The sequence below is a fragment of the Anabrus simplex genome, chromosome 3 (assembly GCF_040414725.1).
Source record: "Anabrus simplex isolate iqAnaSimp1 chromosome 3, ASM4041472v1, whole genome shotgun sequence".
In the NCBI taxonomy this organism is placed as follows: Eukaryota; Metazoa; Arthropoda; class Insecta; order Orthoptera; family Tettigoniidae; genus Anabrus; species Anabrus simplex.
The window spans coordinates 274,610,908-274,636,985 of record NC_090267.1 but is presented as its reverse complement, the minus strand read 5'-3'; the positions used below and the strand labels follow the sequence as shown (position 1 = coordinate 274,636,985).

General features: G+C 40.6%; 1 protein-coding gene across 2 annotated transcripts in view; it reads left to right on the top strand.

Moving 5' to 3' along the window:
• LOC136866249 (heme transporter FLVCR2) overlaps positions 1 to 26,078 on the top strand; it is a 104,122-nt gene that overhangs the window by 41,779 nt on the left and 36,265 nt on the right. The window contains exon 2 of one of the 2 annotated variants that reach the window (XM_067143044.2): positions 18,389 to 18,613. The exons of the other annotated variant lie outside the window; for it this stretch is intronic. Within the exon in view, the coding sequence (XP_066999145.2) occupies positions 18,389 to 18,613 (225 nt within the window). The remainder of the gene's footprint in view (positions 1 to 18,388; positions 18,614 to 26,078) is intronic. 2 annotated transcript variants of the gene reach the window in all.

Genomic DNA, 26,078 nt, shown 5'->3' with positions numbered 1-26,078 from the left:
AGAAGAAACACTTAAACTTCAGCGAGCACTGAATTCCTGCCTGCGATTTATTTACAATATCGGGTACGATGTTCATATTACCCCATACTATAAGGCTCTCTCATGGCTGAAGCCTGATAAACGTCGGCAGCTACACATTTTAACGACGGTTTTAGTACTAGCTGAAAGTCATCCACTGTACATTTCTTCTAAATTCACTTTTTTATCATCATTTCACAACTTAAATACACGTTCCAGATCCTTTTTTTTTTTGCTAGTTGTTTTACGTCGCACCGACACAGATAGGTCTTACGGCGACGATGGGACAGGAAAGGTCTAGGAGTGGGAAGAAAGCGGCCGTGGCCTTAATTAAGGTACAGCCCCAGCATTTGCCTGGTGTGAAAATGGGAAACCACGGAAAACCATTTTCAGGGCTGCCGACAGTGGGATTCGAACCTACTATCTCCCGAATACTGGATACTGGCCACACTTAAGCGACTGCAGCTATCGAGCTCGGTGTTCCAGATCCTTACTTTCTATTCCAGTGCACCGCACAAATAAAATTAATAGATCGTTTGTAGTGACCGGCTCCAGATTATGAAATTCCCTGCCAGCTCAGGTCAGAGAAACTAGCTCTTTACAAAGATTTAAGGTCACCTGCCGAGACTACCTACTGAGGACAGCTAACTGAATGGCTGAAGTATGAATGTGTACGCGCCTGAAGATTAGTCATTATTAAGAGTTTTTACTATTAAATAGTTTTGTTATTAACTTAGTAATGTGTTTAAATTTGTTCTCAATTCTATTAATTTTTTGTTTGGTTTTAACTATTTTAAATATCTCAGTATTTTATTTATGATTTTGATTAGTATGTGGTTAAGTGGAAGAGAGGGCCTCGAGCCCTAACTTCGCCACTGAAAAAAAGCATAAATAAATAAATAAATAAATAAATAAATAAATAAATAAATAAATAAATAAATAAATAAATAAATAAATAAATAAATAAGTAAATAAATAAATAAATAAATAAATAAATAACGTATTTACAACTCTATACAGTACAGCATCATCAGGAAAAAGCCTTATCTGCGATCCCAGTTCTTTACTCAACATAGGAAAACATAAAATTCAAATAATACTGCTTTGCGGAACCGCCCTCTTAATCGTTACAGGATCAGCACTATTTTCCAGAAATTTAGCCAACCATTCATCCACTCAGTTCTCCAGTTCGGTAGTCCTCACTGTCACAGCAGTCTCCTATGATCTACCCTATCAAAAGGTTTGGATAGGCCAACAGCAGTACAGCCCATTTGACCTCCCCAATCTAAAATATCTGCTATATCTTGCTAGAATCCTACAAATGAGCGTCACTGGAGTAACGTTTCCTAAACCCGACCTGCCTTTTGTTAAGAAAAGTTAGTAATCGCAAACGCGTCTAACATAATCAGACAGAAATGTTCTGCCGGAGCTTACATGCAACACTTGTCAAGCTGACTGGCCTGTAATTATCCCTTTTATGTGTATCACCCTTCCCTTTGTTGTACATGAAAGGTTGTGTTAATTACAATGAACATTTTTAATAATAATAATAATAATAATAATAATAATAATAATAATAATAATAATAATAATAATAATAATGTTATTGGTTTTACGTCCCACTAACGACTTGTACAGTTTTCGGAGACGTCGAGTTGCCGTAATTTTGTCCCGCAGGTATTTTTCTTCTACGTGCCGATAACCCTACCCTCACGAGGTTGGCGTGTATGAGCACCTTCAATTACCACTAGATTGAGCCGGGATCAAACCCACCATCTAGGACTCAGAACGCTATGGGTCTTCCGTCTGAGCCATTCAGCGCGGCCATTTTAAAGGAATCCACTTCATGCCAGTAATTAGAAGTTCATAGTTCCCCACATGTATATTTGCAATGGTTATTTTTACAGTAGCCTATATTCTCAGGGCAAAGGCCTGAAGCATCTCTGTACAATTCATGAAGGTCCTTGGAGGAGTGAAGATAAAAACTTCTCTCTCTGCAACTTCGGCGCTAAGTAGGATAGAGCAGTAGCTAGGTATTTTTTCCACTGCCTTTGTCCGCGGAAATTAACCTGGTACTCATTTTTGTGAGTGAATCCTGGAACTATGTGCCTCTCCTGATGTCAAAGTCTCGTTTCTTTTTTTGCTTAGGGGCTTTACGTCGCACCGACACAGATAGGTCTTATGGCGACGATGGGATAGGAAAGGCCTAGGAGTTGGAAGGAAGCGGTCGTGGCCTTAATTAAGGTACAGCCCCAGCATTTGCTTGGTGTGAAAATGGGAAACCACGGAAAACCATTTTCAGGGCTGCCGATAGTGGGATTCGAACCTACTATCTCCCGGATGCAAGCTCACAGCCGCGCGCCTCTACGCGCACGGCCAACTCGCCCGGTAGTCTCGTTTCTAAATTGTTCGACCTCCTGACGGCGAATCGAACTTGCTCGTTTAACGTCCTGGGTTCACGTCTTCTTTATCAGAGAAATGTATGTTCATTGATATCCTTAATAAAATGACCAGCTCCTTGGCCGAATGGTCAACGTACCGGCTTTCGGTTCAGAGGGCCTCGGTTTTGATTCCCAGCCGAACTGAGGATGTTAACTGGGTGTGGTTAATTCCTCTCATCTGCGTACTGGGTGTTTGTGTTCGTCTTAACACACTTCACTTCATCTACACACAATATATCACACCACGAACCACCACAGAAACACACAGTAATGAATACATCTCTCCGCATAGGGTTGTCTTCAGAAAGGGCATCTGGTTGTAAAACTGTGCCAAATCCATATCAGGAAGTGACACTGGGAAAATACCAACAATATGTCCCTTATAAGATAATACTAATTTCGTTAATCTACCCACTAATTAGCAAAATAATAAAGTTAAAAGATTAGGTTCATTTAATTTCACCAATTGTGAACATTATAAGTTAATGAATCTCTTTACGCATTTCAATCGGGGAATTTTGTTCCAGTGTGGCAGCAGGCTCGCCAGTTTGATTGTCTCACCTCTGAAAGACGCTGGCGGCTAGTGTATCTCCCCTAGTGCACTGTCACTACACTGTCTCAACGGCGCACTAGTCATCAGAGGTGTGGCAATCCAGCTGATGAGCCAGCTGCCATAATCAGGTGAAACGCTGTTAATTTCACGATTGAGAAAGCCTAAGAACTTTTAATACTCGCAATATAGTTTATACATTCCTATAGAGGAGTCTTCAGCTGGTTGTAAATAATGTACTTGATATTCTTGATGTAGCAGCCTATCCCAGTGGTGCAATGTGTTAGTTGTCACCCTTCCGTTCCCAAGACGGCAGATTTTATTCCGACTGACATCGGTGTTTTTACGAGCCGTTAATTTTCAAGAGTATGAGTTTTTTTAATCCGCAAGAATTGGCGGCACGTTAAAAAATATGTCATTATTACTGATGTAGGGCAGTTTTATTTTCTACTGAGGTATCGTGTTTTCATAATAATAATAATAATAATAATAATAATAATAATACAAACCCTGGTGCAACAGTCTTTTAAAGACCTCGGTCTGCCAATCCGGATGGCCTACAGTTATTGGAATTACGAGTGTTCACCAAGAAAATATCCTCAGCCATATTGCTTGACTTTCTTGATCGATTCTTGTTTCTCGAAATTACTTTGGATTTTGTGATGGGGAGGGTTGCCGGACAACTGCGGTCACGGACATTTGCGGTCGCCGGACATTTGCGGTCACTGAAATAAACTTGTGCCCACTCACAGAAATTCCCCAGTTGTCGCAGGACATTTGCGGTCACTGCAGCGCAATCTCGGCGTATCCCCGCTAACCTACCTGAGCACCTGCTCGCTCCTTGCAGATCAACATTCTTCTCTCGCGGGCATTATTTAGAGATTGATACTCTCAGCCACAAACACCATTCTATACCGAAACTTCCTGGTGTGAGTACTGTATTTACTATTGTGTGCTGTAATGGAGTTGACAGTTACTAGTCAGGAAAATCTTTGTGCACTTTACAAACGTTATATGTACAGAAAATATAGGAAGAGTCAACCTGTTAACGTCACCTGGGTGTGTCTGAAGGAGAAGAACAAATGTAAAGGACGGCTGAGGACAAGAGGCGAAGAAATTATTCATACCGTCATTCATCAGCGTGGACCACCTGAAGAAGCGGCCTTCACAGTGAAAAAGCAGGTTCAAGATGGAAAGAAGAGAGCAAGAGAAGAAGCGACTCCACTATCACAGATTTATGTGCAGGAGTTGGGTGATCTGCATAACAGGGGCTACGACTTTGTCACTGACATGCCAGCTCAAAAAACTTTAAAAAGAACGATGTGTCGGCAACGAAATCATGTACGCGGACTTCAGGTAGAGCCAAAAACAAGTGCTCAGATAATTCTTAATGAAGAGGCGTTAAGGATGAATAATGGCAGTCCGTTTCGTTTAGCTGACGACGGCATAGGATAAAGAATTATGATTTTTAGTGCCGAAAAAGGTAGAGAAAGTCTTAGACATTATGCGCAATTTTTTTGTGGATGACGCGTTCGAGAGTTGCAGCAAACAGTTTGCTCAGATATACACCATTCACTCAGACCTTGACGGAGGCCGGAGTGATGAAAGCAACGTTTATCCTGTCGTCTTTGCGTTCCTGCCTAACAGAAAGAAAGAAACTTATATTCGTTTATTTCACCTTATCTTGGAAGCGGTTCCATCAATGGAATCCTAAGAAAATCACTAATGACTTCGAAGCAGCTACGATATCAGCCCTACGTTAGCAGAGTTAAGTGGCTGTTGCTTTCATATGAAGCAATGTCTGTGGAGAAAAGTACAGGAACTTGGCCTGACGAGCAAATACAAGGAAAACGAAGATACACGTCCCCACATCCGAATGTGCACTACTCCGGCATTTTTGAAGCCAGATGACGTCAGTGAGGGATGGTTGGCGATACATTCTCATGGTCCTTCTACTGGATTCTTCGACTAATTTGTACATGTATGGTTTGAAAACAGCGAGATACCAATCACTGTGTGGATCTGTTACAAAAAAGCTACATCGAACAAAAAAATGCTGTAGAGGGATGGCATCACAAGATCAACTCTTTAGTTGGAAATACACATCCTCGATTCGACGATTTGGTGGTTTGTTTAAAGAAGGAAGCAGAAGCGACGAACTGCATGTACCTGAAACTGGAGCTCAATCTTGAAGGTAAGAGGAAAAAGACGAAATATGTGAAGAAAGATGACAGGATTGAAAGAACTCCTAAGAAATATGAAGAAACTAGCGACAGCAGGTCCTGTTTAAAGGCAGAAAATCGTACACAGAAAATCTTGCATAATCGTCTTGCTGCTTTAGGTACTCCTAATGTAAATAGGTGTGTACAAAGGAACAAAATTATAACGACGCTTACCTACAGACGACAAAAATAATTGACGAAGCTTAGTTACAGCTGATTTTAAACACGCCAAAATGATTGTATTAAAATAATTTTGCCAGTCGAAAGCCCGGATAAAGTATGATACTAATCAGCATTTTAAAACATATAATTTACTGTTCACCAAATTATTGTATGTACTCGATTTTGGAGGTTTTGACCCCCTGCGGGTAGGGGACACAGACGAAGAATACATCGACGGTACCCCCTGACTGTCGTAAGAGGTGACTAAAAGGGTCCCGGGGGCTCACAACTTGGAAGCGTGGATTGGCAGGATCGAACTTGCCAAGCTGAGGCCAGAAGACCAGCGCCTCAACTGAGCCACTGAGTCCGGCATTTCTAATTCTTTCCCATCCCATTTTCTCCGAAAAATGTGTTAAAGTGCCGTTGGACTACCAAAATTAAATAAATAAATAAATAAATAAATAAATAAATAAATAAATAAATAAATAAATAAATAAATAAATAAATGAATAAATAAATAAATAAATAAATAAATAAATAAATAAATAAATAAATAAATTTGAATTAATTAACGATGGATTAACTTTTTTCTCTAAAAATGAAGGACTGGTGCAGAATAAAACAGTGTCTGGCCGACTTTTAATTATTCCACCATAAATAAATATGAAACTTATTTTTGAATTAGCCTCTGATGTTTGTATATAAAATACACTTTGTGTTCTATTACAGTTTAAATATCAAATATACCAGCTTGTATATCTGCGAGAATGTTTATATCGTAGTAGCCACGAGACCTTTCCGCGGTGTTGGTGATTACTGTTTTTGTGAGAAAGTAAAACGGCGCCACAATCCTCCCTTAAAACTAACCAGAAAAGATAGTCGAATAGATCCGACTCGCTTTTAGGGAAGAAGTAGGGAAAAGCCACGAAGCACGTGAAAATGTAAGACTGTCTGGGCTTGGCAAATATTGTACCGTTCGGGTCGGAAGAGAATAAGAGTTGACTAAGAGAGGACGGATAGGAAATAGAATAGAGTACAGTATATTTTTTTATCATCTACAGAATTCTATGTTACCAAAAACATGACATGGCTTGATCTCCTTCAGACACATCCAGGTGACGATTTCATGTTGACTTTCCCTATACTTTATGTACATATAACCATTTGCCTTATTAGTAACTGTCAAATACATTGCAGCACACAACAGTAAATAATTACACCAGGAAGTTCCGATATAGAATTGTGTCTCTGTCTGAAGGTATCAGTCTCTAAATAATGCCCGCGAAAGAAAAATGTTGATCTGCGAGGAGCGAGCAGGTGCTCAGGCAGGTTAGCGGGGATACTCCGAGATTAAACTAATGAGACCCACCCCCTGCTGCAGTGACCGCAAATGTCCTGTGACAATTGGGTAATTTCTGTGACTGGGGACAAGTTTATTTCATTGACCGCAAATGTCCGTGATTTTGTGATGACCGCAATTGTTCGTGACCGCAAATGTCCGGACACCATGGGGAGTAGGTATCCGTTTTGTGTAAAATTCTGTTAACATATTTCTCCTTTCTCCCTAATGTTCTATATCAGGTATTATTATGCCTCTGTTTTAAAACGGATTGTGGTCCCAGGGGAGCTGTGGGGGTGTTGGCATTCGGTAGACTTCATGATTCGAAGTGCCACGGGGATTTCTTCTGAACAGGATACAATCAATCAATCAATCAGTTTTAAAAAGGATTGAAAAAGGGGTTGAATTCTTTTTATGTGGATACTTATATCTCAAAAACGGAAGATGTTACAGACTTGAAAATTAGTATTTGGAATCGCCTTTAAAAATAAACACATATTTTTTTCGGAAAATCCATTTAAGGGGGTGGCGTGGGCGAAGAGAAGTGAATTTAGTTGAATGCTTTTCATGGGTATACTTATACATGAAATACTGAAGATGTTACAGACGTGAAAATTGGTATTTGGAATCTCCTTTAAAAATAAGGAAACATGCATTTTTTGTTTTCGGAAAAATCGTCTTTAGGGGGTGAGAAAGGAGTTGAATATCTTTTTGAGGATACTTATATCTCAAAACTGAAGATATTACAGACATGAAAAGTTTTGTTTGGAATATCCTTTAAAAATAAAGAAACACGCATTTTTTTGTTTTTGGAAAAGCTACTTAAGAAGAGGGGGGTGAACAGGACTGACAAAGAGGGTGAATATTTAAAATGAGTATATCTCAAAAACGAAACATGATACAGACGTGGAAGTTGGTATTTTTAATCTCTTTTAAATATAAAGTAACACGCAAGGTACTTTTCTTTTCAGAAAAATCACTTGTGAGAGATAAGCAGGACTGAAAGAGGTGTTGAATTATTTTTATTAGGATACTAGTATCTCAACATCTGAAGATATTACACGTGAAAATTGTGGAATCTCCTTTAAAAATAAGGAAACACGTATTTGTTGTTTCCGAAAAATCTACTTAAAGGGGGTGTAAAAAAGGACTGAAGAGGGGTTGAATTATTTTTATGAGGATACTTATATTTCAAAAACTGAAGATGTTACAGATACGAAAATATGTATTTGGAATATTCTTTAAAAGTAAAGAAACACGCATTCTTTTGTTTTCGCTAAATCCAATTAAGGGTGGGTAAATGAATTGAAATACGAGTGTAATTCTTGAATGAGGATACTCATATCACCAAAACGAAGGATGTTACGGACGTGAAAATTGGTATTTGGAATCTCCTTTAAAAATAAAGGAACACACATTTATTTATTTTTTGTTGGGGAGGAGGGAATCAAGGGGGGTGTAAAAGGAGTTCAATTCTTTCTTTGAGGATACAAATAAGAAGTGGACTTAAAACAATACACCCCTAAGGGGTTTTGACTGGGGGATGAGGAATGATGACAAAAATATACGTTTATATGAAACCGTTTGAAATACAAACTTACGTCAAATAATATCCTAGATGTTAAATAACAGAAGGTTTGAAACAAATTTAACCCCTCAGAGAGTTAAATGGAGGTAAAGATCTGAAAATATATGTATTAATTCCTTCCTCCGAAACGGTTTGACGCAAGAAGACAGAATTCCAAATAGCGGTATATATTTTAAATCCTAGGTGTGAAATAGGAAATATTTGTAAACGTTCACCCGCTAAAATGTCAAATGAGGTTAGCTCCGTACACTAGGCTAAATTATTCATCCCTCCAAAACCGTTTGGCGTACAAAGTTGTAATTTTACGGGAATGGTCTTCTTTTATGTCACAGGTGTAGAATACTGTATGCTTCAAAACATTTCTCCCCTAAGGGGTTTAGATGTGATTCTCAAAACCACAATATCCATTCTTCCTAAACCGTTTCAGGCACAAACATAACTTTCTTCTATATCCTAGATGTTAATAAATATTTCTAAATATTCGGCCCTTGAAAAGTATTCATTCCTCCATTACTGTTTGACGTACAAAATAAAAATTTCAGAGGTTGGTCGCTTTTAAGTCCTAGATGTCAAATCATATTTGGTTTAAAACATTCAAAAACTTCCGTATGGGGTTCAAGTGAGTGGTAGATTATGAAATAAGTAATCATTCCCCCAAAATCGTTTGACGTACGAACTGAGAACGTACAATTGACAGTAGTGTTGGCTACTGAATGCATGATTCGAAGCAGTGTATCGATTCATTCGAGTGTCCGAGTGAATCGATTCACAGCAACGGCGAGCTCACGGCACACGATTCAGCTTACTCCCAGCGGACAGTGCTGAGTGGCGCACTCACTGGACGTTTACGGGGAGCCGAGCTTCCGCTGCAGCGAGACAGTGAATCATGGCACATCGAAAGAATCGTGAACGAGCGCGGCTCAGTGAGACACATGATACACACGGCTCCTTATCGGCTCACTGGACACGCGGAGAGCCGAGCTTCCGCTGCAGCGAGACATGCAGTGAGCCATGGCACACAGAAAGAATCGTGAACGAGCCGGCTCAGTGAGACACAAAATACGCACGGCTCCTTATTGGCTCACTGCAGCGAGACATACAGTGAGCCATGCTACACTGAAAGAATCGTATGCTATAATGGACTCTCGAGCTCAGCTCATTTGAAAATAATACCCATCTGCATTCACTGTCCTCTTCTTACAGGGAGGTTTAAATAATAGATGGATTTATTTGCAGTGTTAAAAAGGTAGTCACAACATAATTCTGAAGTAGCTAGTAAGTAGGTAGGCTATTAGGTTATACTATTTATTAGTTTAATGAATCTTAGTATTATAACTTAGTTGACATTTGACAATTAAACTTGACTCTAGCCTGCCCTATGACTATGAGTCATGCTCATGACTACTCAAAAGTACCTGTTTTATATTGGGAAGAATGGCTCAGTATTTTCTCAGTTCATATGTCACATCGTTGCACAAGACTTCAATCCTATGTGGACAGACACAATAACAGTATGTTGAATCAGAAAACCAGCGGACTACTGTACATCTCAGGTAGCCTATACAACATATGCCGATTTAAAAAAATCCTCAGCTGATAGAAAAATACATATTTTCAAAAATGACTGAGCGAGTTGTGCGGTTAATATCGCGTGGCTATGCGCTTGCATTCGGGGGATGGTGGGTTCGAATCCCACCGTCGGCAGCCGTTAAGATGGTTTTACGTAGTTTCCCCATTTTCACACCAGGAAATGCTGGGACTGTACCTTAATTCAGGCCATGGCTGCTACCTTCCTAATCCTAACCTTTCCCACCCTGCGTCGCCGGAAACCTTCGATGTACTAGAGTAACTAGCTTTTTTTCTAAAAAAGGAGTTCATAGTATGAAGACCAGATGGCAGCTGCGAGCACTGAATGCTGTTGCTGCTGTCTTACCAGCACATACTACACAGATGCAGTAGGAGCGGTGACCAATGAGCCGTGAATCGGATCACTGTATCGATTCAGTAACGTGAACGGAATCAAATGAATCGATTCAGTAAAATGAATCGAATGTCCCATCACTAGTTGACAGTGGAATCTCCAAAATGTAAAACTATGAATAATAATTTTCATACCGGGCGAGTAGGCCGTGCAATTAGGAGCGCGCCGCTGAGAGTTCGTATCCGGGAGATAGTAGGTTAGAACCCCACTGTCAGCAGCCCTGAAAATGGTTTTCCGTGGTTTTCCATTTTTACACCAGGAAAATGCTGGGACTGTACCTTAATTAAGGCCTCGGCCGATTCCTTCCCAATCCTAGGCCTTTCCTGTCCCGTCGTCGCTATAAGACCTATCTGTGTCGGTGCGACGTAAAGCAACTAACAAAAAAAAAAAAAAAAAGGAAATTCATTTTAAAGCCGTGGCGAAGCACGGGTATCTTCCTAGTCCCTCTCTCTCTCTCTCTCTCTCTCTATATATATATATATATAATAACTGGAACGTGATTGGCGATTTAAATGAGACTATGGAGTGGGTATGTGGGAAACTGGGGGTGAGATTTCTAGATCCTAATGGGTGGGCAGGAGATAGGGATCTGCGCACAGATGGCCTTCACTTAAACCGCAGTGGTACATACAAGTTAGGACATTTATTTTGAAGGGTTATATGGAGGTACATTCAGGGAACAGGGTGGCATAGGGAGCGGTGATAAGGGTACAGGGAACTGGAAATCAAGTAGAGATGACATAAAAATGCTAGTGCTCAACTGTAGAAGTATTGTAAAGAAAGGAATAGAATTAATTTAATAGATATACAACGTATACTCACGAGATATTGCAATAGGAGTTGAATCATGGCTGAGAAATGATGTAATGGATGCAGAAATTTTCTCGCGGAACTGGAGTGTGTATCGTAGAGATAGGATAGGAATGGTAGGAGGGGGAGTATTCATTCTGTTGAAAGAAGAATTTGTAACCTACGAAAAAGTTAAACATGACAAACATGAAATTCTAGGTGTAAGGCTCATCAATAAAGATAATAGGCGACTTGATGTCTTTGGAGTGTATAGACCGGGAAACGGTAGCGCAGGCGCTGATTCAGAATTATTTGATAAGATAATCAGCTATGTGGGAAACGATAAGGAAAGGAACGTGATTGTAGTGGGTGATCTCATTGTCAATTGTCAAGGTAATGCGAACGACAGGAAGCATGACCAACAGATGGGAAATAAGTTAATATGGGAAGGACAGCGGATTCAGGAAGTGATGGAAACAACTAGAGGGAAGAATATTCTACATGTGATGCTCGTAAAATCAGACGAGCTCTACAGAGAAACCGTAGTAATAGATGGTATTGGTGATCACGAAGCTATTTTTGTCGTAGTCAAAAAGAAATGTGATAAAAAGGAACATATTAAAATTAGGACTATTAGGCAGTACCATATGGCTGAAGAAACAGGCATGAGGGAGTTTAAAAAAAGTAACTATGATCGGTGGAAAACGATAAATAAAAATGTAAATAGACTCTGGGATGGGTTTAAAGCAATTGTTGAGGAATGTGAAAATAGGTTTGCACACTTAAAGAAGGTAAGAGATGGTAAAGATTCAATATATTATAACAGAGAACAATATATTATAACAGAGAAGTAAAGGGACTAAGAAGGAGGTGTAGGTTGGAAAGAAATAGAGTTAGAAATGGCTGTGGAAGTAAGAAGAAATTGAAGGAACTTACTAGGAAATTGAATTTAGCAAAAAAGTCAGCTAAGGATAACATGATGGCAAGCATAATAATTTTCGGTCATACAAATTTCAGTGAAAAATTGAAGAGTATGTATAGGTACTTTAAGGCAGAAACAAGTTCCTAGAAGGTTATTGCAGGAATCATTAATGAACAAGGGGAGTATGTATGCGAGGATCTTCAAAAGGCAGAAGTATTCAGTCAGCACTATGTGAATATTGTTGGTTACAAGGAGAATGTCCAGATAGAGGAGGTGACTAATGTTAATAAAGTATTCAAATTTACCTATGACAACAATGACATTTACAGTAAGTTACAAAGTTGAAAACTAGAAAAACAGCTGGAATTGAAAAGGTTTCGGGGTATATACTAAAGACAATGAGTTGGGATATAGTAGCATATCTGAAGTACTTATTTGATCATTGTTTGCATGAACGAGCTATACCAAATTAATGGAGAGTTGCTATAGTAGCCACTGTGTGTAAAGGAAAGGGTGATCTTTCTTTCTTTTTTTTTATTTTTTTAATTTTTTTTTGCAAGTTGCTTTACGTCGCACTGAGACAGATAGGTCTTTTAGCGACGATGGGACAGGAAGGGGCTAGGAGTGGGAAGGAATCGGCCGTGGCCTTAATTAAGGTACAGCCCCAGAATTTGCCTTGTGTGAAAATGGGAAACGACGGAAAACCATCATCAGGGCTGCCGACAGTGGGATTCGAACCCACTATCTCCCGAATACTGGACACTGGCCGCACTTAAGCGACTGCAGCTATCGAGCTCGGTATGCTCAACTTGTAGGATTCCAGCAAGTTATAGCAGATATCATGGATTCAGGAGATCAAATGGACTGTATCGCGATTGACCTATCTAAGCCATTTGATAGGGTAGATCACGGGAGACTACTGGCAAAAATGAGTGCAATTATTGGACTTGACAAAAGAGTGACTGAATGGATGGCTATATTTCTAGAAAAGAGAACTCAGAGAATTAGAGTAGGCGAAGCTTTATATGTCCTGTAATAATTACGAGGGGAATTCCTCAAGGCAGTATTATTGGACCTTTATGTTTTCTTATATATACACTGTCTGACAGAGCAAATGCAACACCAAGAAGGAGTGGTCAGAACTTTATGCCAATTGAAGGGTAGACTGACGTCACTGAGGTATGCTCATGATGTGAAATGCGCCGCTGTGCTGCGCACGTAGCGAACGATAAATGGGACACGGCGTTGGCGAATGGCCCACTTCGTACCGTGATTTCTCAGCCGACAGTCATTGTAGAACGTGTTGTCGTGTGCCACAGGACACGTGTATAGCTAAGAATGCCAGGCCGCCGTCAACGGAGGCATTTCCAGCAGACAGACGACTTTACGAGGGGTATGATGATCGGGCTGAGAAGGGCAGGTTGGTCGCTTCGTCAAATCGCAGCCGATACCCATAGGGATGTGTCCACGGTGCAGCGCCTGTGGCGAAGATGGTTGGCGCAGGGACATGTGGCACGTGCGAGGGGTCCAGGCGCAGCCCGAGTGACGTCAGCACGCGAGGATCGGCGCATCCGCCGCCAAGCGGTGGCAGCCCCGCACGCCACGTCAACCGCCATTCTTCAGCATGTGCAAGACACCCTGGCTGTTCCAATATCGACCAGAACAATTTCCCGTCGATTGGTTGAAGGAGGCCTGCACTCCCGGCGTCCGCTCAGAAGACTACCATTGACTCCACAGCATAGACGTGCACGCCTGGCATGGTGCCAGGCTAGAGCGACTTGGATGAGGGAATGGCGGAACGTCGTGTTCTCCGATGAGTCACGCTTCTGTTCTGTCAGTGATAGTCACCGCAGACGAGTGTGGCGTCGGCGTGGAGAAAGGTCAAATCCGGCAGTAACTGTGGAGCGCCCTACCGCTAGACAACGCGGCATCATGGTTTGGGGCGCTATTGCGTATAATTCCACGTCACCTCTAGTGCGTATTCAAGGCACGTTAAATGCCCACCGCTACGTGCAGCATGTGCTGCGGCCGGTGGCACTCCCGTACCTTCAGGGGCTGCCCAATGCTCTGTTTCAGCAGGATAATGCCCGCCCACACACTGCTCGTATCTCCCAACAGCCTCTACGAGGTGTACAGATGCTTCCGTGGCCAGCGTACTCTCCGGATCTCTCACCAATCGAACACGTGTGGGATCTCATTGGACGCCGTTTGCAAACTCTGCCCCAGCCTCGTACGGACGACCAACTGTGGCAAATGGTTGACAGAGAATGGAGAACCATCCCTCAGGACACCATCCGCACTCTTATTGACTCTGTAGCTCGAGGTGTTTCTGCGTGCATCGCCGCTCGCGGTGGTCCTACATCCTACTGAGTCGATGCCGTGCGCATTGTGTAACCTGCATATCGGTTTGAAATAAACATCAATTAGTCGTCCGTGCCGTCTCTGTTTTTTCCCCAACTTTCATCCCTTTCGAACCACTCCTTCTTGGTGTTGCATTTGCTCTGTCAGTCAGTGTATATCAATGATATGTGTACAGAAGTGGAATCAGAGATAAGGACTTTTGCAGATGACGTTATTCTGTACAGAGTAATAAATTACAAGATTTGAGCAACTGCAAAATGACCTCGATAATGTTGTGAGATGGACAGTAGGCAATGGTATGGTGATAAACTGGGTTAAAAGTCAGGTTGTGAGTTTCACAAATAGGAAAAGTCCTCTCAGTTTTAATTACTGCGTTGATGGAGTGAAATTTCCCTTTGGGGATCATTGTAAGTAACTAGGTACTAGGTGTTTAAAAGGGTAAATTCTTAAAATGAGCATATATACTGTATATATCAAAAACTAAACACGTTACAGACGTGAATATCTTCATTGGGGGTAATCACATAAATATGATTTTAAATAAAGGGTACAGATCTCTGCATATGGTTGTGAGGGTATTTAGGGGTTGTAGTAAGGATGTACAGGAGAGGGCATATAAGTCTCTTGTAAGACCCCAACTAGAGTATGGTTCCAGTGTATGGGACCCTCACCAGAATGACTTGATTCAAGAACTGGAAAAAAAAAAAACCAGCTCGATTTGTTCTGGGTGATTTCCGACAAAAGAGTAGCGTTACAAAAATTTTGCAAAGACTGGGAAGACTTGGGGAGAAAGGAGACGAGCTGCTCGACTAAGTGGTATGTTCCGAGCTGTGAGTGGAGAGATGGCGTGGAATGACATCAGTAAACGAATAAGCTTGTGTGGTGTCTTTAAAAGTAGGAAATATCAGAATATGAAGACAAAGCTGGAATCCAGGAGGAAAAATTGGGGAAAATATTCGTTTATAGGAAGAGAAGTTAGGGATTGGAATAACTTACCAAGGGAGATGTTCAATAAATTTCAAATATCTTTGCGATCATTTAAGAAAAGGCTAGGAAAACAACAGATAGGGTATCTGCCACCTGGGTGACTGCCTTAAATGCAGATCAGTAGTGATTGATTGATTGATTGATTGATTGATTGATTGATTGATTGATTGATTGATTGATTGATTGATTGATTGATTGATTGAAAATAACTTGTTCTGACTGACTGACTGATTCATCATCGCCCAGCAAACGCTACTGGACGTAAAGAAATGAAATTTTGGGCATGCATTCATATTACAATATAGGTGCTCGTTAAAGGAGAAATTTTTGATATTCCGTCGCTAAGGGGGTGAAAAGGGGGTTAATTTTTAAAATGAGTGCATCTATATGTCGAAAACTGAACAAGTTAAAGACATGAAAATTGATATTTGGAATCTCCTTTAAAAATAAGGAAATATGCATGTTTTTGTTTTCGGAAAATCCTGTTAAGGGGTGAAAAAGGTGAAAATGGTGTTGATTGCCTTTTATGTGGATAATTATATCTCAAAACTGAAGATGTTACAGTAATTAAAATTGGAATTTGGAATCTCCTTTAAAAATAAAGAAACACGTTTTTTAAAAATCTACATAAGGTGTGGTGAACAGAAGCGACAAAGTGGGTGAATTCTTAAAATGATTATATCTCACAAACGTAACAAGTAACAGACGTGAAAATTGGCATTTGGAATCTCCTGTAAAAGTAAAGGAACAAGCATAATTTGTTTTCTGTAAATCCACATAAAAGGAAGTGTTAAAGGGGGTAAATTCTTAAAATGAGCATAAATACCGTATGTATCAAAAACTTAACACGGTGCAGACGTTAAAATCGGTATTTTTAATCTTAATAAAAGTAACACGTATTTGTTTGTTTTCGGAAAAGAACACTTCAGTAGGAGGGGGTGTAGGAAGGACTGAAAAAGGGCATACTTTCTTTATGTGGATACTTATATCTCAAAAACTGAAGATGTTACAGACATGAAAATTGGTATTTGAATCTCCTTTAAAGTTTAGAAACACATATTTTTTGTTTGCGGAAAATCCACTTGAGGGGTAGGGTGGGTGAAGAGAAGTGTAGTTGAATTCTTTTTATGGGGATAAACATCAAATACTGAAGATGTTACAGACGTGAAAATTGGTATTTGGAACCTCCTTTAAAAATGAGGAAACACGCATTTTTGTAGGAATAATCCTCAAAAGGTGGTGAAAACGGCTAAAAAATGTTGAATACTGCACCCATTTTGAAAAGTTTTATTTGGAATCTCCTTACAAATAAAGGAATATGCATTTTTGGTATTTTTTGGAAAACCTACTTAAGTAGCGGGGGGGGGGGGGTGAACAGGACTGACAGATGGGGTGAATTTTTAAAATGAGTATATCTCAAAAACGGAACCTGTTACAGACGTAAAAATAGGTTTTTGTAATCTCTTTTAAAAGTAAAGTAAAACATTTTGTTTTCGGAAACATTGCTGGGGGAGGGGGGTAAAAAGGACTGAAAGAGGGGTTGAATTTATTATGATACTGATATCTCAAAATCTGCAGGTATTACAGATGTTAAAATTGGTATTTGGAATCTCCTTTAAAAATAAAGAAACGTGTTTTTTCCCCGTAAAATTCACTTAAAGGGTGTGTAAAACGGACTGAAAAGTGGTTGAATTCCTTTTATGAGGATAGCTATATCTCAAAAACTGAAGATGTTACAGGCATGAAAATTTGTATTTGGAATCTTCTTTAAAAAAGAAGCACTCATTCTTTTGTTTTCGGAAAATCCAATTTCGGTGGGTAAATGAATTGAAGAATGAGTTTAATCTTTGTGTGAGGATACTTATATCACAAAAACGAAGGGTGCTGCGCACAGGAAAAATAAAGAACACACTTTTTGTTGGGGGGTGGGAAGAGTGAATCAACTTAAGGGGATGTAAAAGGAATTGAATTATTTTTGTGAGGATACAAATACATAAGAAGTGGACTTAAAATAATATAACCCTATGGGATTTTGAATGGGGGATGAAGAATGATCACAAAATTATACGTTTATGTGAAACCGTTTGAATTACGGAGTGAAAATGTCAAATGATATTCTAGGTGTTCATTAACAGAAGGTTTGAAACATATTTACCCCTCAGAGTGTTAAATTGGGGTTAATATCCGAAAAAAGAATATATAAATTCCGTTCTGTGAAACGCTTTGACGTACGAAGACAAAATTCCAAAGAATGGTATATATTTTAAATCCTAGGTGTGAAATAAGAAATACTTTTAAACGTTCCACCGTTAAAGTGTCAAATGAGATTGGCTCCGTAAACTAAATTATTCATCCCTCCAAAACCATTTGGCGTACAAAGTTGTATTTTTACGATAAGGGCCTTATTTTATGTCTTAGGGGTAAAATACCATATACTTCAAAACATGTCTACCCTAAGAGGTTTAAATGGTAGTTGACTCAAACACACAATAACCTTTTCAGGCACGAACCTAACTATTTTATGAAGGGTTGTCTTCTGTATCCTAGATGATAATAAATATTTCTAAACATTCATCCCTTTAAAAAGTATTCATTCCTCCTTTACTGTTCGACGTACAAAATCAAAATTTTAAAGGTTGGTCGCTTTTACGTCCTAGATGTTAAATCAGATTTGGTTCGAAACATTCAAATTCTTCCGTACGAGGTTTACGTGAGTGGTAGATTATGAAATATATAATAATTCCCCCAAAACCGTTTGACGTACGAACTGAGGACGTATTTTACAGACTCAGCTGACTGCAGACTCTCCAAATTGTAAAATTTTGAATAATAACTTTCATTTTAAAGCCGTAGCGAAGTACGGGTATCTTGCTAGTTTATATTTATAAGGAAATATACAGGGACACACATAAATTACAGATTTCTACAGAAATATTAAGTATTAATAGTCTGAACCATTAGCGCTTGAAAATCCAAAATTAATTTATAATTGTCAAATTAATGCAACTTTCTTACTGTGTACCTCTAGGGACTTCGGAAATGCGTGATAGTCGGAGCTGGAGGGACAGCATTGGGTACATGGATCAAATGTGCTTCTCTGGATCGAGATCTCTTCTGGGTGACCTTCGTAGGACAGACAATAGTGGCCATTTCACAAGTGTTCCTGCTTCAGCTACCGCCGGAAGTTGCGTCTGTATGGTTCGGCTCAGACCAGGTGTCCACCGCCTGCTCGATTGGAGTCTTCGGTAATATGGTGCGTGATTTATTATAATGTTGTCAAATTTTGTTGATGTAAGAAATTCTAAAATATACATTCTAATAGAAGAAAGTCATCTGCATTAGACAAACATTCTCCAAAGTGAATTCCATAACGACATTTATAGTACAAACAGCTCTGATTGCTTGTAATAATCGGTCTTTGTCACCACAGTGCTTCAGTATCGACAATACGTGCTTTCTTCGTATTCTGTTAAGCATCTTTTCTAGACACATAAAACATAAGCTTAACTATTCATTCCCTCGATAGACTGAAACTTGGTTGTGAGCTCCTGATAGTCCCTTAGAGTTCTAAAACAGTATTTATTTTCTACCCTTGACCACCTACTATTTTATACCTTGCCGAAAACAGCGGGCGTGGAGTACAGGTCAAATAAATACTTCGGTCCTCGAGAGCTGTAGAACGTTAATATTTCTTCTGTCCATCAGTCCAAACAACTCCAACGATTTCCGTCATGACACACTAGTTATATGTTGGATCCGTTTTTATTTTATACATGTCACTGTCTCTAGTATTTTCTAGCATATTTAATTTGATTATCTTGTGATTTTTTTTCTAAATTTGTAAAAAATTTAACATTTTATGTTAAGGTTAATTTCTTGGTAACCGCCGTTTACTCTCATTACAACACTACCGAGTATCCCCGTACTACTTTATAAATCCTATCGTACTGTGTATGCAGTTTACAGTCCGTCTTGTCCGACTCGTTGGCTGAACGGTCAGCGTACTGGCCTTCGGTTCAGAGGGTCCCGGGTTCGATTCCCGGCCGGGTCGGGAATTTTAACCTTAATTGGTTAATTCCAATGGCACGGGGGCTGGGTGTATGTGTTGTCTTCATCATCATTTTATCCTCATCATGACGCGCAGGTTGCCTACGGGAGTCAAATACACTGACTGACAGTGACAATGCAACACCAAGGAGGAGTGGTTCGAAAGGGATGAAAGTTGGGGAAAAAACAGAGACGGCACGGACGAATAATTGATGTTTATTTCAAACCGATATGCAGGTTACACAATGCGCACGGCATCGACTCAGTAGGATGTAGGACCACCGCGAGCGGCGATGCACGCAGAAACACCTCGAGCTACAGAGCCAATAAGAGTGCGGATGGTGTCCTGAGGGATGGTTCTCCATTCTCTGTCAACCATTTGCCACAGTTGGTCGTCCGTACGAGGCTGGGGCAGAGTTTGCAAACGGCGTCCAATGAGATCCCACACGTGTTCGATTGGTGAGAGATCCGGAGAGTACGCTGGCCACGGAAGCATCTGTACACCTCGTAGAGGCTGTTGGGAGATGCGAGCAGTGTGTGGGCGGGCATTATCCTGCTGAAACAGAGCATTGGGCAGCCCCTGAAGGTACGGGAGTGCCACCGGCCGCAGCACATGCTGCACGTAGCGGTGGGCATTTAACGTGCCTTGAATACGCACTAGAGGTGACGTGGAATTATACGCAATAGCGCCCCAAACCATGATGCCGCGTTGTCTAGCGGTAGGGCGCTCCACAGTTACTGCCGGATTTGACCTTTCTCCACGCCGACGCCACACTCGTCTGCGGTGACTATCACTGACAGAACAGAAGCGTGACTCATCGGAGAACACGACGTTCCGCCATTCCCTCATCCAAGTCGCTCTAGCCCGGCACCATGCCAGGCGTGTACGTCTATGCTGTGGAGTCAATGGTAGTCTTCTGAGCGGACGCCGGGAGTGCAGGCCTCCTTCAACCAATCGACGGGAAATTGTTCTGGTCGATATTGGAACAGCCAGGGTGTCTTGCACATGCTGAAGAATGGCGGTTGACGTGGCGTGCGGGGCTGCCACCGCTTGGCGGCGGATGCGCCGATCCTCGCGTGCTGACGTCACTCGGGCTGCGCCTGGACCCCTCGCACGTGCCACATGTCCCTGCGCCAACCATCTTCGCCACAGGCGCTGCACCGTGGACACATCCCTATGGGTATCGGCTGCGATTTGACGAAGCGACCAACCTGCCCTTCTCAGCCCGATCACCATACCCCTCGTAAAGTCGTCTGTCTGCTGGAAATGCCTCCGTTGACGGCGGCCTGGCATTCTTAGCTATACACGTGTCCTGTGGCACACGACAACACGTTCTACAATGACTGTCGGCTGAGAAATCACGGTACGAAGTGGGCCATTCGCCAACGCCGTGTCCCATTTATCGTTCGCTACGTGCGCAGCACAGCGGCGCATTTCACATCATGAGCATACCTTAGTGACGTCAGTCTACCCTGCAATTGGCATAAAGTTCTGACCACTCCTTCTTGGTGTTGCATTTGCTCTGTCAGTCAGTGTAGAAAGACATGCACCTGGCCAGCCGAACCCGTCCTGGGATATCCCGGCACTAAAAGCCATACGACATTTCATTTCATTACAGTCCGTCTTAAACCGGACAGGTTATTTCAGTGCGTTGCGGTACGGGCAGTGAAGGCCCTGAACTTGGAAGACAGATGGGTTCCAATCCACCGTCGGCCATCCTCAAAATGGTTTTCCGTAGTTTCCCTATTTCAACTCAGAGCAAATGCCGGGATGGTACCTTTATCAAAGGTACTGACACCTCTTTCCCATTCCTACAAGTATAATTAAATCTATACCCACAGACACAGATACATGTTGCTCATCTCCATGGAGTGTATTGGTAAAAGCAGCTACAGAACTGGCGAATCGAACATATCCTCAGACACTCCCGGTACTAAGAGCCACATGCTAAAAAAATCCATCTCGATGTGTAAAATGTTAAATAGGAAGGTAATGCGAATGTCTGAAAGCATGGCCAGTAAATGGTAAATAAGTTAATCTGGGAAGGACAGATGAATCAAAAAGTGATGGAACCAAGTAGATGATAGTATATTCCACACGTGGTGCTGATAAAACTAGATAAGCTCTCTAGAGAAACTGAAGTGATAGATGTCGTAAGTGGTCACGGCGTTGTTTCAGTCGTAGTTACAAATAAATATGATATAAAGGAAGGTTGTAAAAGTTGGAATGTTAAGCAGTACCATATGGTTTATAACACTGGAGTTATGACGTTTTATAAACTAATCATGATCGCTGGAAAATGGTAAATATTTTCGTGTATTTATTAATGAACAAAACAGGCTTCCAGCCCAGATACATGTTCACAAAGCAATAATAATAATAATAATAATAATAATAATAATAATAATAATAATAATAATAATAATAATAATAAACAAGTTTCAACCTACAAAACAACTAATCTAGCCCTACAATGACCTTGCATTCACCACAGGGCCGTCACAACAGATAATTCTGCAAAAAAAAGCCCGCTGGCATTACGTTACAACAGATTCAGCTCCAGTACTTGTACGCACAGTTTTTTACTTCGCAATCCTTGTTCCTTAACCCACTTATCCTGGATTTAAAGTACACCAAATGACAACAATCGCATGCTGACTTGCAATCTCGCAATCGGTAAGGCCTCTACATTTCGCACATACTATATTATTTACTTACTCAGTTACTTCGCAATCTGATTGCCCATCGCTGTCACTCGGTCTTACTTCACCTCCAGGCTCGAATTCTACATTCTTCACTATGTACACATCACCAGCACTTCACTTACTGCTGAAATTACCTAACAAACTCGAACCACTGGATATTGTTATACAAGACCCCATAAATATCATAAACACCCGTCCCCATTCCAAACACATACTCTCTTATTCCCTCCAAGCTATACTCACCACCATCGCCCTATGAATCTCCTTCTTCCATTTTTCTCACACATGCATTTTTAACCGCACGTAAGTACCTGTTCAATTCTCCTCCGTCTTCCCGTTCCTTAATAATCCACCTTATAATAGTCCGCTCGTCCCCTATTCCTAACATTTTCCGATGTTTGGCACCCAATAGACTATTTCTGATCTTACTTGTTTCCTCACAATTGCCTAATAAGTGAAAATCGTTGTTCTCTGTCCCACAAAGTATACATACCGACTTATCTCTCTATTTTAACCATCCCTTCTTTATATGAATCCCCATTATCCACCATATCAACCCTCCCCTGTTTAACCTCTCAACGTTTCTAATATTTATCCCCGTTACTTCTTCTACTTTATTGAAAACACTAAGAGAACTTCTTACTCTACTTTCAGCCAATAATTTCTGCCTATACATATCTTTAATTCTCCTTGACAGCACCTTCATCCCTCTAGCTTTTGTCTTCGTCCACACCTCTTCCCACATGTACCCCAAACCTATCATCTCCAAATATCCCTTAATTTTTTATAGCCAGTCTCCCTTATACATGCTCTTCCGTTGTTGTTCATACGCGGCCTGTAATACCCTCTCCCTTCCTGTCCTTTTAAATTCATCCAGTGTCTAACTATTCTTTTCACACACTCAGATTCCAAATCCTCCCCGCACATTAATTCCACCCCTGCATTAGCTGTGCACAGCGACAGCCCCATCACTATCTTACCAAAGTTACTAATAATTCGTCTTAATTCATATCTTTTCTCATCCAACCCCCATACTTCCGCGCCATACAATATCCTACCAAAAATCACCGATCTCCACACTAACCTCAAGGTTTTATAACTGATACCCGGATATTTAGCTAGCAAGTTTTTGACTGAGGCTAAGGCTGCCAAACCTCTGCTTTTCGTCCTACTAATCTGATCGTTCCAAGTTCCTTTACTGTTAATAATAACTCCTAAATATTCCAACTTCCTTACTTGTTCCAACCTTTCTCCCTGCAGGACCCATTTCACGTCCTCCCCTCTTCCTTTGTTTACATGGGCTACTAGAATTTTAGATTTATTCCCATTAATTCTCAAGACCCATTTCTTCGCGAAAAGCGACGCTGCATTTAAAGCTCTCTGCACCCCTGAAGTTAGAGTCATCAATATCACATCATCAGCAAAAATCAATCCCGGTACCTCCAACCTATTAATTACCGGTACGGCCCAATTGCTAGCCCCATGCCCATCCAAGATATCGTTAATAAATAAAATAAACAATATTGGCGATAATTTGCACCCTTGCTTTAAACCCACCTTAGACTCTAAGGGTCTGCTCAATCTATCGTCTCCCAATTTTACACAAAAACTGACCACCCTATATATTCCCTCCACAGCCCTCATCATCTTTTCCGAAAACCCTAACCTACCCAATTTCTCCAATAGAGCCTCTCTATTCACCTTATCAAATGCTTTTTAAAAATCTATTGGTGCCACACACACCTTACTTCTAGACAGGCTCCTATACTTCTCTAAAACTGTCTTTACTATCATTATATTATCCACTGTTCTTTTCTTTTTCCTAAATACCCCTTGGTAATCTGTCAATATTTCATTTCTTTCGGCCCATTCACTTAACCTGTTTGCCAACACCCCCGTGTAAATTTTACTTAAGGAGTCTAACAAAGATATTCCTCTATAATTGTTCAAACTGTTCTTACTACCCTTTCCCTTATATATTGGACATACAATTCCTGTTTCCCATTACTTCGGGTACTTCCCTACCCCCTCATAGATCTTACTGAATAGTTTAACTATTCCCTCTATCATTGTCACATTTTTGCTAATTTCTTTCCAAAACTTGTTATTTATCGCATTACACCCCCCGCCGACTTGCCCCTGATTCTTCTTATCACTCTCAAGGTTCCTTCCCTTGTAATTTCCTTATCCAGTTCATAATTTGCAACTCTCCTATTCCTCCAAATTACTTCTTCCCCCGTCCCTCTCCACCGTTCTTCCCCCTTACCCCCGAGTAATTCGCCAAAATACCTCACCCACTGAAATTTCTCAATGCTCATTCTCTCTATACTCCTTCCACCCTGAATAATTCTATTAATCCTTTCCCATACATTTTTCAATGCTGTTAGTCTTACAATCTTTATTTATGGCTTCAGTTTGTTCCTCTAACCACGCCTTTTATACCTCACAAATTTTCTTTTTATACTCCTTCCTCAACTTACAGAAAATCTCCCTTTCTGCACTCCCACCTTTCTATACTCTCCTAACGCACCCAGCACCCTCCTCCGCATTCCTTCACACTCTTTATTAAACCATTCTTCGCCCTCTTTCTTTTTCCTCCTTCTACATTCTACCTTCTGTGCTATCATCTTTATTGGATGTAGCAGCAATTCCAAGGCTTTATCAGTAATATTCTCCTCTAACGCACCTTCCCAACCACATTTCAGAAATTGTAATTCCTCCTTTGCTTCCCTATCCCAATCCCGTCCCACTTTCTCTGACCATTTATACTTGTTATATCCACTTCCCTGTTTATACTTCGTCTCAGCTTCCTTTCTTATATGCTTCTCTTCCCCCCTTTTCAACATAACCCACACTGGGAAATGGTGTGATTCAATCCAGTCTCCTACTTCCATCCTTACAACATCCTCCAACACTCCTTCCGAGCTTAAAACCATATCTATCACACTACCTCCCTTCTCGGTAACATAAGTCAATTTCCCTGTACTGTCACCTTCCTCACCATTCATCCATTCAGAATATACACATTTCCCGCAGCGCACATCTCCAGGAACTTCTCCCCATAACTGTTTATAATTTTATCCTCACTACTTCTACTTTTCAACATACACATTTCATCCTCCCTACTATATACTGGGCTCTGTTCCCCTATTCTCGCGTTCCAATCTCCGAATAACAACATATCCTCTTCTCCTGTAAACTTCTCTCTTATCATACTAATATCCACCAACAGCTCTTCAAAAAGGTACTTATTTGCATATGCTGAACTACTAGGATGACAATATACGAACACTAGATTTATTTTCTTCACCCTTCCCTCTATCCCTCCCGTATTCAATCTGAACCATATAATTTCTTTCATATCTGTCTCTATATCCTCCACCAGTTCACTAATTTCTTCCCTAATTAGTACTATCATCCCTCCCGGTGCGCGTCCCTTAGCCCTCTCCTATCTTCTATATTTATATTTAATCACAAACCCCTTCCATGATATCTCCCTCCTTGTTTCCAGCCACGTCTCCAAGAGTGCCACAACATCGAAAATTTCTATTACTTCCCGAACTTTCTTATTTCCTAATTTGCTTATTAGTCCCTCAATATTCACACATCCCATGGAAAATGGTAAATAAAAATATAAACATCCAATGGAATGGGTTTAAAACTATTGTTGAGCAGTGTGAAGACCCACTATAAGAGAAATAAAGAGATTAAGAAAGAGGTGCACGTTAGAAATAAAGTTAGGAATGGGTTTTGTGGAAGTAAGGAGAGATTGAAGAAACTTGCTAGGAAATTGAATTTAGCAACAACAAAAAAGTCAGCTAAGGATAACATGATGGCAAGCGTAGTTGGCAGCCATAATGAGTTTTAGTGCTTTATTGACAGATTTACAATGGTAAATACATTGATGTGATTACAAGTACATGTTTTATCAAGATACAAGATATGCGTGAGGTAAGAAGTGAAAT